The sequence below is a fragment of the Portunus trituberculatus genome, chromosome 19, assembly GCF_017591435.1.
Source record: "Portunus trituberculatus isolate SZX2019 chromosome 19, ASM1759143v1, whole genome shotgun sequence".
In the NCBI taxonomy this organism is placed as follows: Eukaryota; Metazoa; Arthropoda; class Malacostraca; order Decapoda; family Portunidae; genus Portunus; species Portunus trituberculatus.
The window spans coordinates 8,912,731-8,927,730 of record NC_059273.1 but is presented as its reverse complement, the minus strand read 5'-3'; the positions used below and the strand labels follow the sequence as shown (position 1 = coordinate 8,927,730).

Here is a 15,000-nt window from a genome sequence, read left to right as displayed (position 1 = left end):
TTCAGAAACTTATGTGAAGGATTAAAATGGTGAAAACTCTGACCAGTAATCTTCTGCCCTCCATACACCCTTCCTAATGTCAATAAAATCATCTAATCATACCTAAAACTCATGGTAAAAATGCGTCCCGGTACTAAAAGGGTTGAAATATATAATGAGGTATATGAAAGCTGAAGCGAAGCGTGACATGAATAAATTACGACTAAAAGAGGATGTAATGAACAGAAATAGATGGAAGAAATTAAATCGAGCGGCTGATCCTAATACTGGGAATAAGGTCACATGAAGATAATGAAAAATGTTGAATGTAATCTGCGTTTGAGATATCATAAGGTAAACTATCTGCAAAAAAAAGTTGAAAAAAATATAAAGGAAAGTAAATAAAAAAAAACAGAACAAGTGAACAAAAAACACAAAAATCACAATAGAAAATAATAAAAAAATATAAATAAGAAAAATAAAAGGAAAATAAGAAAAATAAAAGAACAAGTGAACAAAAACACAAAAAAAAGATTAAAAACAAATTAATAACCAAAACATGAAAAACAGAGAGAGAGAGAGAGAGAGAGAGAGAGAGAGAGAGAGAGAGAGAGAGAGAGAGACATCAACTACCGCGCCTGTGTCTGTCTCTCTATCTGTCAGTCCGTTTGTCGCTCGGAAAATGGGAGAGGGAAAAAAATAAATAAAAGAGAGAAAGTAGAGATGAAAGGGGGATGGAGGAGAGAGGGGGTTATCTTCAAAAGCCTGCCCGCTACCTTCCCCCCCTCCTCTTCCTCCTCAAACCCTCCCTCCCCACCCACTCTCCCCAAAAAAGGTTCCTCAAAGCAGACCCTTGAACAAATTGGTCCTTTTTGGAGTAAATTTGGTTTTCTATTTTGTCCTCAAGTTATCTTCGGCTCTCCTGTGGCCCTTTGTCTACTGGGGAGGGGAAGGAGAGCGTGAAGCAGAGAGGGGGGAGAGGGGTGAAGTGTCGTCTGTCTCTCTCTCTCTCTCTCTCTCTCTCTCTCTCTCTCTCTCTCTCTCTCTCTCTCTCTCTTCAAATATTTCCTCTTTCTCAGTCGATTCATGCAGAGAGAGGGAAGGAGGGAAGATGGAAGGAGGGAGGGAGAGAAGGAGGAAAGAGGGAAGGAGAGGAGAGAAGGAGGGTAGATGAAGGAAGGAGGGAAGAAGGAGGAAGTATTAAGAAATGAAAGAAAATTTTGAAATCCTAAGTGGAGGGAAAACATGAATAAAGGAGAGGTCTTGTTACCATTTCTCCCTCCTTCAATGCTCCTTTCCTTCCCTTCCACCCGGCCCTCCACCTCCCTCCCTTCACCACCTATTAAAACATCCTCTTCTCTTCTTCCTAATCGATATTTCTCTCCATTTTCTTCTTTTTTTCTCTTCTAATAAACGCCTTTCTGTTGTATCTCACTCCCTTCCTCTCAGTTTTTTTTTTTTTTTTCAATACATATACTCTCTTCCTTTCCTGCTATTCAGTGTTTCAGTACACATCCACAACATTCAAAGGCTATAATTGAAATTTCATGGGTTTTTAAGAATGTTTTGTATCCCTCATCTCTTTTCATCGTTTCTCTTTCTCTTCTTCCTCCTCCTCCTTCTATCTCTCAACATCTCTTCATCTTCCTTTCCATTTCATCTTCAGTTTCCTCCTCCTCCTCCTCCTCCTCCTCTTTCTCCTTTTTTCTACTCTTAAAAGCCTTGTCTCCCACCATCTCCTCCTCTTTTTATTCTTACATGCTTCGTCCTCCTCCTCCTCCTCCTCCTCCTCCTCCTCCTCCTCCTCCTCCTCCTCCTCCTCCTCTCTTTTTTACTTACAAGCCAGCCTTCCTTCCCTTCTCTCTTCGTCTTATTTCCAACATCCTCTTCCTTCTCATCCTTCTTTTCTTCCTCTCACAATCAAGCATCCCTTCATTTCTCTTCCTATTACTTCCATTTCCTTCAGATTTCAGACCCCTTCTTTTCATTTCCAGCTTCTCATCTCTTCTTCCTATTCTTTCTATTCTTTCTTCTTCCTCCCACAATCAGTATCTTATCTCCTATTTCTTATCTTTTTCCTCCTCCTTCTCCCTCCTTCGTCCCATTCCTTATGTTCTCTTCCTCTTCTTTCCTCCCACAACACAACATTCCTCATCTTTCGTTCCCTTCCTCCTTCTGTTCTTCTATCTCCTCCTCCTCCTCCTCCTCCTCCTCCTCCTCCTCCTCCTCCTCCTCCTCCTCCTCCAACACAACACAGCATCCTTCCATCTCCTTTTACATCTCATTTCCCACTCCCTACTGCCAAATCCTCCTCCTCCTCTTCCTCCTTCTCCTCCTACACAAGATTACAGGCAGTTAGGAGCAGAATAAACAATTTGTTCACTCACTTACCCAAGGCGGCACAAGGCGAGGTCCTTTCACAGACTCACAATAAGGTCTATCCCTGGAGGGCGCCCCGAGTACACCAACGACCCCTCAAGCCCCGCAGGATCTCTAGGGTGGTGATCCGTGGCTCTGTGGGGAGAAAAAAAGGTCTTAGGGTATCTGTGGGTTAGCTCGTTCTTACTCTGTGGTTCATTGGTCTTTGGTCTCAGTTGGATGAAAGTGAATTTGACTCCCGTGAAGACCAGCGTGGGAAAGTGAGCCAGAGAGAGAGAGAGAGAGAGAGAGAGATAGTTAATCCCCAAAACAGTAAACACTTGCTCTCTATTTTAACTGTCTGATCCTCTGTTAAGTCTACCTGTTTCCTGCTTTCCTCTCTCTCTCTCTCTCTCTCTCTCTCTCTCTCTCTCTCTCTCTCTCTCCTAATTATCATACACACCATCCTTTATTAATTTCACTTATTTTCTCACATGATTTGCTTCTCAATTAACCTGATTTGTGTTTATGATCTGTCTCTCTTTCGTTCCTTTGTCTTCATCTCTGTTTACTTTTTTTCATCGCTTCCTTTTCATACTTTCCTTCATTAGCAGTTTACTTTCGCTTTCTCGTCATCGATTGGGTGGGTCTGTCTGTCTTGTATGTCTGTCTGTCTGTGTCTGTGTGTGAGTAATCATTCCACATTCACTCATTTCTCTCCTTTCTCTTTCGGTTCTTCATTACTTTGATTTCCCTCTCTCTCTCTCTCTCTCTCTCTCTCTCTCTCATCCATCCGTCATCCATTTTTCCTTCCATTACCCAATATTTTTCACACATTCACTCATCTATTTCTCATCCACTATTCATCCACTCATCCACCCTTCACTCATTAACCATTCAAAGTCATCCACTTATTTTTGACTTTCCACCTCTCTCCATCCATATACCTTCCATATGACATCCACTCATCCATCGTGACAAACAGATCCACTCCAAATGATAACCACAAGAATTTCCCACTATCCTATACTCATCCACCCACTCACCCATTCACTCACATCCACCAAGCTCACCTGACACACACTCACACCCACTTTCATCCACCTATCATCATTCATCAACGTTGCAGGAAGTCCTCTATTTCTCTGCTCGTTTCCCCGTCGCTGGCACAACCAATCGTCTCAGAAGCATGTCTATCTGGGTGGGAGGTGAGAGTCGGGCAGGTGCGGCGCTGAATGAGTGTACCTAGCTTGATTCTTTTCGTTGCTGGGAAGGTTGGGAAGGAGGGATGGAAAATAGATGGAAGGAAAGAGAGAGGGAGGAAGGGTAGGAGAGAGAGAGAGAGAGAGAGAGAGAGAGAGAGAGAGAGAGAGAGAGAGAGAGAGAGAGAGAGAGAGAGAGAGAGAGAGAGAGAGAGAGAGAGAGAGAGAGAGAGAGACTACTACTACCACTAATACTAGTACTTATACTATTAATACTACTACCACTACAAATAATAATAATAATATTACTAATACTAATACTGTTACTGCTACTACTACTACTACTACTTACCACCACCACCACCACCACCACCGCATCACACCACGTCCCATAAACCGAATCAATTCAAAACTAACCAAACCAAACCATTCAAAACCAAAACCGTTTCGAAACACCAAAACTGAATGAATCCGGAACCCGAACCTCTTAAAGATCCTATTTAACTCACTCAGCCCTGAACCGAAACTGCATTAACTCAGAACCGGATCAGCCGTTTACCGAATCACACCGGAACCGAATCTTCTCGCAGCTTGCAGGTCGCGCGGGCTGGAGTGTGTCGCCGCGCAAACGTGACCCGGAGATAACATGACCTCACCCCCCCCTGGTCTCTCTCTCTCTCTCTCTCTCTCTCTCTCTCTCTCTCTCTGTGTGTGTGTGTGTGTGTGTGTGTGTGTGTGTGTGTGTGTGTGTGTGTGTGTGTGCTTTCAGTTCATCATCTAAAAATGCTTTTCATCATCATTTCAAGATTGACTTTCACCACCACCACCACCACCACCACCACCACCACCACCACCACCACTAAAACAACAACAACGACAACAACAACTTTCTGATCTAATTACTTCCGTCTACTTCCCTTCCTTCATTACCTCCCTTTCTCCCTCCCTCCTTCCCTCCTTCCCTCCCTTTCCCTCCATTCTTCCTCTGCACTCCTCCCTCCTTCCTTCCCTCCCTCCATACTTCCTTCCTTTCTCGTGACCAATTTCATAGAGGCAATTAAAAAGTAAGATTAAGATGGAGACGGTAATAAGGAAACACTAATGAAAGAGGAGGAGGAGGAGGAGGAGGAGGAGGAGGAGGAGGAGGAGGAGGAGGAGGAGGAGGAGGAGGAGGAGGAGAAGGAGGAGGAAAGGAGGGAGGGAAGATGGAGGAAAGGAAGGGAGGGAAAGAAACCGCAGAGGAGGAAAGATGGCGAGATAGATGTATGGGAGGAAAGGAAGACGTGCTAATTGGGAGGAGGAGGAGGAGGAGGAGGAGGAGGAGGAGAAAAATATATAAAAAAAAAAAAAAAAGAGGAACAAAACAAGAATTAAAAGGTAAACAAAAGATAAAAACAAAAAATATAAGAGAAGGAAGAAATAAAAAGAAGAAGAGAAGGAAGAGGAAGAGGAGGGAAGAGGAGGAAAGAGGAGGAGGAGGAAGGGAGGAGGAGGAGAAATAGTAAGGGTAATTTCCTCATAAACTGATGAGGCGTGAAGGGAAACAAGAGACTTTCATCTTTAGGGTCGGGGGAAATAAAGGTCAAAATGGTATAAGTGAAGGGAAAAAATAGGTGACTGTGTGTGTGTGTGTGTGTGTGTGTGTGTGTGTGTGTGTGTGTGTGTGTGTGTGTGTGTGTGTGTGTGTGTGTGTGTGTGTGTGTGTGTGTGTAAATTAGCAAAATAAATCAATTTCAACACAAAAAACACAAAGAAAGAAAGAAAGAGAGAGAGAGAGAGAGAGAGAGAGAGAGAGAGAGAGAGAGAGAGAGAGAGAGAGAGAGAGAGAGAGAGAGAGAGAGAGAGAGAGAGAGAGAGAGAATAACGATAAACAAAACAAAAAAACGAAATGAAAAATGAGCATGTGGGAAAAAAAAGAGAAAGTCAGCAGAGTGAAACAGGTAATACTGATTAGCACACCTTCCTCTGACGGGATACCTGCTCTAATTACACCAGGTGACGGAGCGGTGGCAGGAGGAGGAGGAGGAGGAGGAGGAGGAGGAGGAGGAGGAGGAGGAGGAGGAGGAGGAGGAGGAGAGGAAGTGGTAAAACGTAGAAAGGAATGAAGACAAAAACTATAATGATAACGTTAATAATGACAACAACGATGGAGGAGGAGGAGGAGGAGGAGGAGGAGGAGGAGGAGGAGGAGGAGGAGGAGGAGGAGGAGGAGGAGGAGGAGGAACAAAACACAAAAACACACAAAGGAAGAACAAACTGCAGCAGACCTTTTGATATTTAACTGATTGCTAGGAGGAGGAGGAGGAGGAGGAGGAGGAGGAGGAGGAGGAGGAGGAGGAGGAGGAGGATATGAATGTAAGTCTAAACTGTATATAGATGTAGGTGTGTTTATTTGCATACATACACACCTATGTACCTGTAATGTGTATATACGTAAATGCGTATTACATTTTCTTTCCTTTTCCTGTTGGTTAAATGTTTTTTTTTTTACTTAACAGCATTGTTCATAAAGGTTGTATAGCTTGTAAAGGGATATTTGTGTCCCTTTCCTATCATTCAAAAAAAAAAAAAAAGCATTTATATAAGACAAATATAATGAAGTGTTTAAAATGTTTAGAAAAGAGAACGAAAAATCACTCACTCCTTTATTGCACATATTTTCATCTTCCCTCCTTCACTCCCTCACTCACTCACTGATTCACTCACTCACTCATTCACTCACTTTCTCACTCACTCATTCACTCATTCACTCACTCCTTCATTCATTCACTCACACACTCACTCCTTCACTCGCACACTCCCTTACTCATTCACTCACTCACTCACTCACTCATTCACTCACTCACACACTCATTCACTCACTCCTTCATTCATTCACTTACACACCCACTCACTCACTCACTCACACACTCACACACTCACTCACTCAATCACTTACTAACTCATTCATTCACTCACAAACTCACTCACTCACACACTCCCTTACTCATTTAATCACATACTCACTCACTCACGCACTCACGTCACTCACTCACACGCTTTCCTCTCTTCCACAGGCGGCGAGATGTTGAAACACGTGGGACAGTACCGCTCCACCACGTCCCTCGCCCGCGCCTCCAGCAGTAGCCTACAGACGCGTCCTTGTGACTCAGCCTCCTGCAGAACCCATGGGGAGGACGACGAGGACTCCATCAGCTCCCCAGAAGTCCTCAGAAGGAGTCTCAGCTCTCCGGGGTCCTATGGAAGTGACACAAGCTCCCCTGAGGCTCCAAAGAAAGTCCTCAACCATGTCAAGGATTCCAAGGGCGGCGAGGTCCCTGAGAAGGATGTTGAGGTGTCCCAAGAGTCCTGCAAGGGTCCTACCACTGAGGATTCACAAGAAAAGGTTCAAGAGTGCGGTGAAGGATCCAAGAAACCCTGCACAAAAGTCCTTCAGGATACAAGTTCCCCGGAAGTGACAAAGAAGGATCTAGTGCGTCCTTCGACCTTGCCACGCCGAGCAGGTCACCGCCCCCCAGATGACCTGCCCCCCCACACAGGCCAGCCCATAAGAAAGGTCCTCAAGTCCTCGGAGTCCTGCAGCCTACACTCCTCCAGTACCTCCATCCTCTCCCTCACGCCCTCCAGGTCCTCCTCTACCTCCTCCCTTGTGGATCCTACGATGGTAAGCTTGTGTCTTGTTTTGTCTTGTTTTCAGTATCTCTCTCTCTCTCTCTCTCTCTCTCTCTCTCTCTCTCTCTCTCTCTCTGTAATCATAATCTCTTCGGGTACAACAAGTGTGCTGCTGTTTTTTTTCTTTGGATCTTAAATTTTCTTTGTAGTTTCGTTATATTCTTCTTCTTCTTCTTCTTCTTCTTCTTCTTCTTCTTCTTCTTCTTCTTCTTCTTCTCCTCCTCCTCCTCCTCCTTCAGGTACCTCTATTCTCTCCTTCACTTCTTCAAGATCCTCCTTCACCTTCGTCGTTATATCAGTGACGTTATTTTTTCTTATTTTTTTTTCTGCTCTCGTCCTTGCCCTCCTCATTATTCTACCACCACCACCTCCTCCTTCATCTCCTCCACCACCTCCTCAAACTATCTCATTTTCCTCCTCCTCCTCCTCCTCCTCCTCTCCTCACAGTATCTCATTTTCTCCTCCTCCTCTTCCTCCTCCTCACACTATCTCATTTTCCTCATCTTCCTCCTCCTTAAACTATCTCATTTTTCCTCCTCCTCTTCCTTACACTATCTCATTTTCCTCCTCTTCCTCCTCTTCAAACTATCTCATTTTCCTCCTCCTCCTCCTCCTCCTCCTCAAAGTATCTCACACCTCTTTGATTCCCCTCAAGGTCCCTTCCAACACAATCGAAACAAAAAGAAACATGAAACAAAACGCTCTCCCTTTCTCGCTGCCAATCCAGGTATCAATCCAGAACTAACACCTTTGAACTAATATCCTGACGCCTCCACCTGTCCATGTGCCTTCCACCTGAGACACCCTCCCGCCCACACACTGCAGCAGGTGACAGGTGACAAGTAAACACACAGACCATATAAAGCCACCTGTACCTGTCTCACCTTGAATTAATCAGTCAATTACCTGTCCACCGCGAGAGAGAGAGAGAGAGAGAGAGAGAGAGAGAGAGAGAGAGAGAGAGAGAGAGAGAGAGAGAGAGAGAGAGAGAGAGAGAGAGAGAGAGAGAGAGAGAGAGAGTGTGGGTAATGCATAATGACGGTAATTTAATCACTTGTCTCGTGTGTGTGTGTGTGTGTGTGTGTGTGTGTGTGTGTGTGTGTGTGTGTGTGTGTGTGTGTGTGTGTGTGTGTGAATCTATTGCGTCACAGTGGCATTACTACCTTTGTGTTTCGTCTTTCTTTTTTATTTCACTGTGAGAGAGAGAGAGAGAGAGAGAGAGAGAGAGAGAGAGAGAGAGAGAGAGAGAGAGAGAGAGAGAGAGAGAGAGAGAGAGAGAGAGAGAGAGAGAGAGAGAGAGAAGGTCATTATGGAGGTTAGATAATTGATTCATCCTCTCTCTCTCTCTCTCTCTCTCTCTCTCTCTCTCTCTCTCTCTAAGACGCAAAAGAAGGACAGGGTGACGCAACAAAAAGAGCACAACTGAACATTCTTGCCAACACTAGCTCCTCCATAACACAAACTCACTAAATTGACTTCTGCCTCACCCTGTACTTTGCTTCTTGCTCAGGCAGCCTCGCTCAGACACACACGCACTCAGATAACACCTCCTACTCTTCCTCCTCTTCATTTTCCTCCTCCTCCTCCTCCTCCTCCTCCTTCTTTTCTTCTTTTATTCTTCGTTTTCCTTCTTCATTTCTTTCTTTTTCTTCTCTCTTTTTCCTGTTGTCGTCATCTTCCTTTTCCATTTTTTTTATTTATTTCCTCCTCCTCTTTCGTTTCTATCTTATTCTCGTCCTCCTCCTCCTCTTCCTCCTCCTCCTCCTCGGTAAAGTATCTGTTCCGTTCATCAGAAGCGATAACAGTATTTACACCTCCTCCTGCTCGTCCTCCTCCTCCTCCTCCTCCTCCTCCTCCTCTTCTTCCTTTATCACCAATCTTTCCTCAAGGTGCTAATGGAAGTCGGTCCTCAAAAGACAACAATTTTGCAACTGTGTCTGACGTGCAGGCGTAAATTCAGGTGCGTTTTGTCCCCGCTTACCTGAGAAAAATTATTAAATGGAGGCGAGGCACGAAAACAAACTTAAAGAAAAAATATTGAGAAGGAAATTATACACAAGTCTTTCCTTATATTGCTGGCAGGTTGTGTTGGGAATATAGAGACATTTGAGACGAACAAGGTAGGAAGCCAAGGAGAACAAACTTAAAGAAAAATGGTAGGGAGAGAATCATACACTAGTCTTTCCTTATAATGCTGTCAGGTTGTGTTGGGCATTTCAAGCGAGCAAGGTGAGAAAATTAGACAAGCAAAACATACACGCGATAAATAAGGAATAGTAAATACGAAACAGTTATTTTTTATGCTTTACCATTAGAAAATACAAATAAATATGTAGAGAAAAACAAACAAAGTGAAAACATAAAGCATAAAGCATTACAGTGAAAAACAGACTAATTTCCTGAGCAAGATAAGAAACAGGAAACCAAACACACCAACAACGACAAAGAAAAAAAAGGAAAGAGAAGTAAAATAACAAACACACGGGGCGTTAAAACACTAATCATTTTATTTCCCCCACACTTAAATTCCAACGGATCAAAACAAGGAAATTGCACCACGCCACGGAAAAAAGACAAAGGAAAAAAAAGAAAAACGAAAATAAAAAGGAAAAATAAAAAAATAAAAGCTCTCCCTATCATTTCTAAGCCACACAGAGCAACAATAACAACAATTACACCAATAATTAACAAGCACAAACCGAGGCACACGTACAATACCTAATCTTAATTTGGCCTGGATTAAAATGGATGAAAAAAAAAGAGAAAAAATTACCTGCATTTAAGGTTAAGCTTGGTAGGAATTCCGTAACCGTTTCGCCCTTGAGATCATCCCACCACCACACCACCACCACCACCACCACCACCACGACCAGCGACCGTCCCCTCACCAAGACAGGCCATAAAATATAATGAGTCAATGTGAGAAAGGGAAAGAAAATGGTGATGATGATGAGTAAAAGTGAAGGTGAGTGGAAGTAAAAAGAGAACTGAGAAGGAAGGAAAGAAAGAAGGTGAGAAATGAATAGAGGAATGAAAGGGAAAGATAAGGTGAAGTATAAATCAGGAAAGTATGGCAAGATATGAAAGTGAGAGGAATGAAGTGATGGGAAGATGTGAAGGTGAGAGGAATGAAGTGATGGGAAGACATGGAGGTGAGAGGAATGAAGTGATGGCAAGACATGGAGGTGAGAGGAATGAAGTGATGGGAAGACATGGAGGTGAGAGGAATGAAGTGATGGCAAGACATGGAGGTGAGAGGAATGAAGTGATGGCAAGACATGGAGGTGAGAGGAATGAAGTGATGGGAAGACATGGAGGAGAGAGGAATGAAGTGATGGCAAGGTGTGGAGGAGAGAAGAGTGAAGTGAGAGAGAATTAAAGATATTTTTGATGTTTGGAGTTTTTTTGTCTTTCATCTCTTATCCCATTATTCTTATTCGCTTCTCCATTTCTTTCTTTTATTTCTCTTCTCTCCTTTCTGATACTGTCGTGGCCTTCTTCCTATTCTTACTTGCTTACTTTCCTACTTATATCACACTAGTACGCCTCTTACAGGCAGCCAACACAGCTGTCACCATTACTTCTCCTCTTCCTCCTCTCCGTCTTTCTCTTCCCCTCTTCCTCCCCAACCACTACCACCACCACCACCACCACCACCACCACCTTCGTTATCACAGCACCTCAATTAACCTTCATGAAAACAAGTAATGACATTAATAAGCGTGAGAAAAAAAGGTTAATTGACTCTACTTTCATTAATCAGCCACCACCACCACCACCACCAACGATAACTATGCTACCAGTAATAATAATAATAATAATAATAATAATAATAATAATAATAATAATAATAATAATAATAATAATAATAATAATAATCCCTCCTTTACCAAATCTCTCCACATGCTCATCTTCTTTCCAACTTTCCTATATTCTCCCCATCTCTCCTATCTTCCCTCCACATCTACCTCCCTCCATCTCTCTTTCCCTTTCCCTATCCTTTCCTCCACAATCTCTCCCCTGTCACCTACCCATTCCTCCTCTTTTCTTTCTTTTCCTCCATTCCCATAACCTATTCCTCTTACCTTTCCTCACCTTTCCTTTTCTTCCTCCCCATCCTTCCCTCACCGAGCTAGGACCCACAGGTGAGGGGCCATAATTACTAATGCACAGGTGTACCGGAAATCACCCCCTCCACTCCTCCCCCTTTGAAATGACCTTGCCTCTCTCCCCCTGCCCCCCCGTTCCTTTCACTGCCCTGTCTCCATCTCGCTTTAATAAATAGATAGATAGATAGATAGATAGATAGATAGATAGATAGATAGATAGATAGATAGATAGATAGATAGATTGATTGATTGTTTGATAGCTAGAAAGTGAGACTAAAACAACTGCTACTACTATTACTGCTACTACTGCCACTGCTACTACTACTATCATCATTAACCCCTTGAGTACCATGACGCGTTTCTATATTCATTCTGGTGACTATTTGGTGATTTTATACAGCTTCAGAAACTCATGTAGGGGATTAAAATAGTGAACACTGTGGCCATCAATCTTCTGACCTCTATGAACCCTTCCTAACGTAAATAAAATCGTCTAATCACACGCAAAACTCGTGGTAAAAATGCGTCTTAGTACTAAAAGAGTTAACGCCACAATCACCCGTTCACCCATTTCCCTATTCATCCACCCATACATCACGCAAGTCAGCACTCACACCTGCCCTATCCACCCATCACCCATTCACCTGTGTCTCCTTTAACTCATTTCCGGAGCATTAATTAGAGAAAAGGTAACACGGCGCCATTAAAAAAACAGATCAAGTAAAAATAGATTCATAATTTATCTATCTATTTGTCTATTTATCTATTATTTCCTCAGTCCGATAGATATTATAGTTTCTTCTTTATTCTCTATTTTTTTTTTCTCATTTTTATCTCTTTCTTGTCTATTTGTTACTTTCTTCTATTTTATCTTCATTATCCTTCCATTTATCCCTTATTTATTATTCCATCTATCTCTATTTCCCTCCATCCGATAGATATTATAGTTTCTCCTTTATTCTCTATTTTTCCTCTCATTTTTATCTGTTTATTTTTGTTTATTCGTTATTTTCTCCTATCCTACCTTTCCTTTCTTCATTTTCCTTCAATCCACCCCTCATCTATTCTTCTATCTATCTATCTATTCCTCCATCCCATACATATTAGATTCTTTATTCTCTATTTTTCCTCTCATTACTTTTTCTTATCTATTCGTTATTTTCTCCTATTCTACTTTTCTTTTTCTCTTCATTATCCTTCCATTTATCCCTCCTTTATCATTCTATCCATCTATCTTTACCATATTAGTTTATTCTTCTATCTTTTATGCTTCTCTCTTTTCTACCTACTTTTATTACCTATTCTTTCCTATTCTACCTTACTTTTTCCCCCTTCAGTATCCTTCCAACCATCCCTCTTCACTATCCTTCCATCTCTCCACCCATCCATCCGTCCACCTGTCAGTCCGTCCACACCTGAGCAAGCGCAAGTAACTCACCACCAGGTACAAAAAAGGCTAACCTGACTCACCCACTCAGCGTATTCACCGACAGAGAACGAATTACTCAGGTATTTCCCGACGAGACTCAATTGCACCTGCCGTCCTGTCCACCTGAGAGAGAGAGAGAGAGAGAGAGAGAGAGAGAGAGAGAGAGAGAGAGAGAGAGAGAGAGAGAGATACATACATACATACATACATACACTCACTCTTCTATTTAACCTTCCACGTAGCCAATTAGTTCATCTTGACAGGTAAGTACTCTCTCCTCTCCCGCCTTGTGTGTCTTCCTCCTCCTCCTCCTCCTCCTCCTCCTCCTCCTCCTCCTCCTCCTCCTCCCGTTACTCTTACGTAATGGACGTGAAGGAGGCAGGAGTGACGGCATCAGTGGCTCGTTACTCCTGTTTCTCCCTCCTTTAATGTCACGTAGTGGTGGTGGTGGTGGTGGTGGTGGTGGTGGTGGTGGTGGTGGTGGTGGTGGTGATGGTGCGAAGGACACAGGGAGAAAGTTAAGAGGAAAACACGAGATCAGAAAGGAATGAACGGAATAATCTATGTAATATAATTTATGTGACACAGAAGGTATTTCCCATCCTCTCTCTCTCTCTCTCTCTCTCTCTCTCTCTCTCTCTCTCTCTCTCTCTCTCTCTCTCTCTCTCTCTCTCTCTCTCTCTCTCTTCCTCATTCGCATTTTCCCACACAGCCTCTCACATTTTCCTTCCCTCTCCCTCATTTATCTTTTCCCGCCCATACCCTTCTCCCCTCTTCCTTCTCCCCCTCACCCCCATTCGTCATCTTTCCCACCCATACCCTCTCTCTCTCCTCTCTCTCTCTCTCCCAAACACGTGACCGTCACACGCCGTATAATCGAAGTGAACAGGAAGTAGCAGGTGATTTAATAAATGGGGGCTCTCACCTGCCTACCTGTGTCTTTACTGATCATTTCCTCCCGGCCAGGTGGAGTCTAGGAACAAAGATTACCTGGCAGGTGCTTTTGTTACCACCTGATTACTTACCTTACCCTTTTTTTAGCAATTTTTGTAATGCTGCTTTAGTTTTTTTTTTATTGTTTTACTCTCTCTCTCTCTCTCTCTCTCTCTCTCTCTCTCTCTCTCTCTCTCTCTCTCTCTCTCTCTCTCATACATAAAAAAAAACTAGTAAGAGTAAAATCAAGAGGACGAAGAAAGTAAGAGGTGAGAGTAAAAGAGCAAAAGAAGAGGAAGAGGTGAGAGTAAAGAAGAGATAGATGAAGTGGATGGGTGAGTCTAAACTACATGCAACACACACCTACCCCCCTCCCCCTTCCTCATCACTTCCCCTCCCCCATCCCCACCATGGCGCCAGTAACTCCCCTCCCTTCCCCTCCCCTTCTCCTTTCCACCCACCTCTCTCCCCAGAACAGTCCAGAATGCTTACGTGGTGGTGGGAGGAGGTGGTGGGGAGGTGGGGAAGCTGTGGGGGGTTGAAGGAATGTGTGAGAGGGAGAGGAGGAGGGAGAGGAGGAGGGAGAGAGGAAGTAAGACAAGATGGGGGGTGAGTAAAGAAGTGGAGAGTTGACCGGGAGAGGTTGTGGAGGAGGAGGAGGAGGAGGAGGAGGAGGAGGAGGAGGAGGAGGAGGGGGAGGAAGGAGCCATGGGGTAAAATATCGAGTCAAGAGAACCAGTTTGTCCTGCTAAACCTTAACCTTGTGTCGCCGCCGCCGCCACCACCACTACCACCACCACCACCACCACCACCACCAGTATCAGTCACCACCACCAGCACTATCAGTTAGATGTCACCACCACCACCACCGCCCACGACAACTAACATTGCCACCAAAGCCACCGCTGCCACCACCACCACCACCACCACCACCACACACAAACACACACACATACAAGATAAACAAAAAAATAAAAATAAAAACAAAACAAAAATTCCTACTCGTACACTACCAACACACACACACACACACACACACACACACACACACACACACACACACACACACACATTCCGGATCATAAGAGGTAAAATTTAGTCCGGTTTACAAGATTCACCTTCTCACGCTCACACTGCCTTGCCTTATGGGAGGAGGAGGAGGAGGAGGAGGAGGAGGAGGAGGAGGAGGAGGAGGAGGAGGAGGAGGAAAAGGAGGAGGAGTAAAAGTGTAACGGCAAAAAGAGATAAGGAGCGAGAAGTATGAGATGAAGACAGGAGGAGAATAAAGAAAGACGAAGAAGGAGAAGAAGAAGAAGAA

At 43.8% G+C, this 15,000-nt stretch overlaps 2 protein-coding genes across 2 annotated transcripts in view; one reads left to right on the top strand and one right to left on the bottom strand.

Annotated features, from left to right (window-relative positions):
* LOC123506217 overlaps positions 1-2,491 on the bottom strand; it is a 103,331-nt gene extending 100,840 nt beyond the window's left edge. Inside the window, exon 1 of the transcript XR_006675381.1 lies at positions 2,371-2,491. The gene's annotated coding sequence lies outside the window, so the exon portion shown is untranslated. The remainder of the gene's footprint in view (positions 1-2,370) is intronic.
* The window catches only part of LOC123506216, a 40,356-nt gene that overhangs the window by 12,573 nt on the left and 12,783 nt on the right, over positions 1-15,000 (top strand). Inside the window, exon 2 of the mRNA XM_045258140.1 lies at positions 6,596-7,203. Within this exon, the coding sequence (XP_045114075.1) occupies positions 6,604-7,203 (600 nt within the window). The 5' untranslated portion in view covers positions 6,596-6,603. The remainder of the gene's footprint in view (positions 1-6,595; positions 7,204-15,000) is intronic.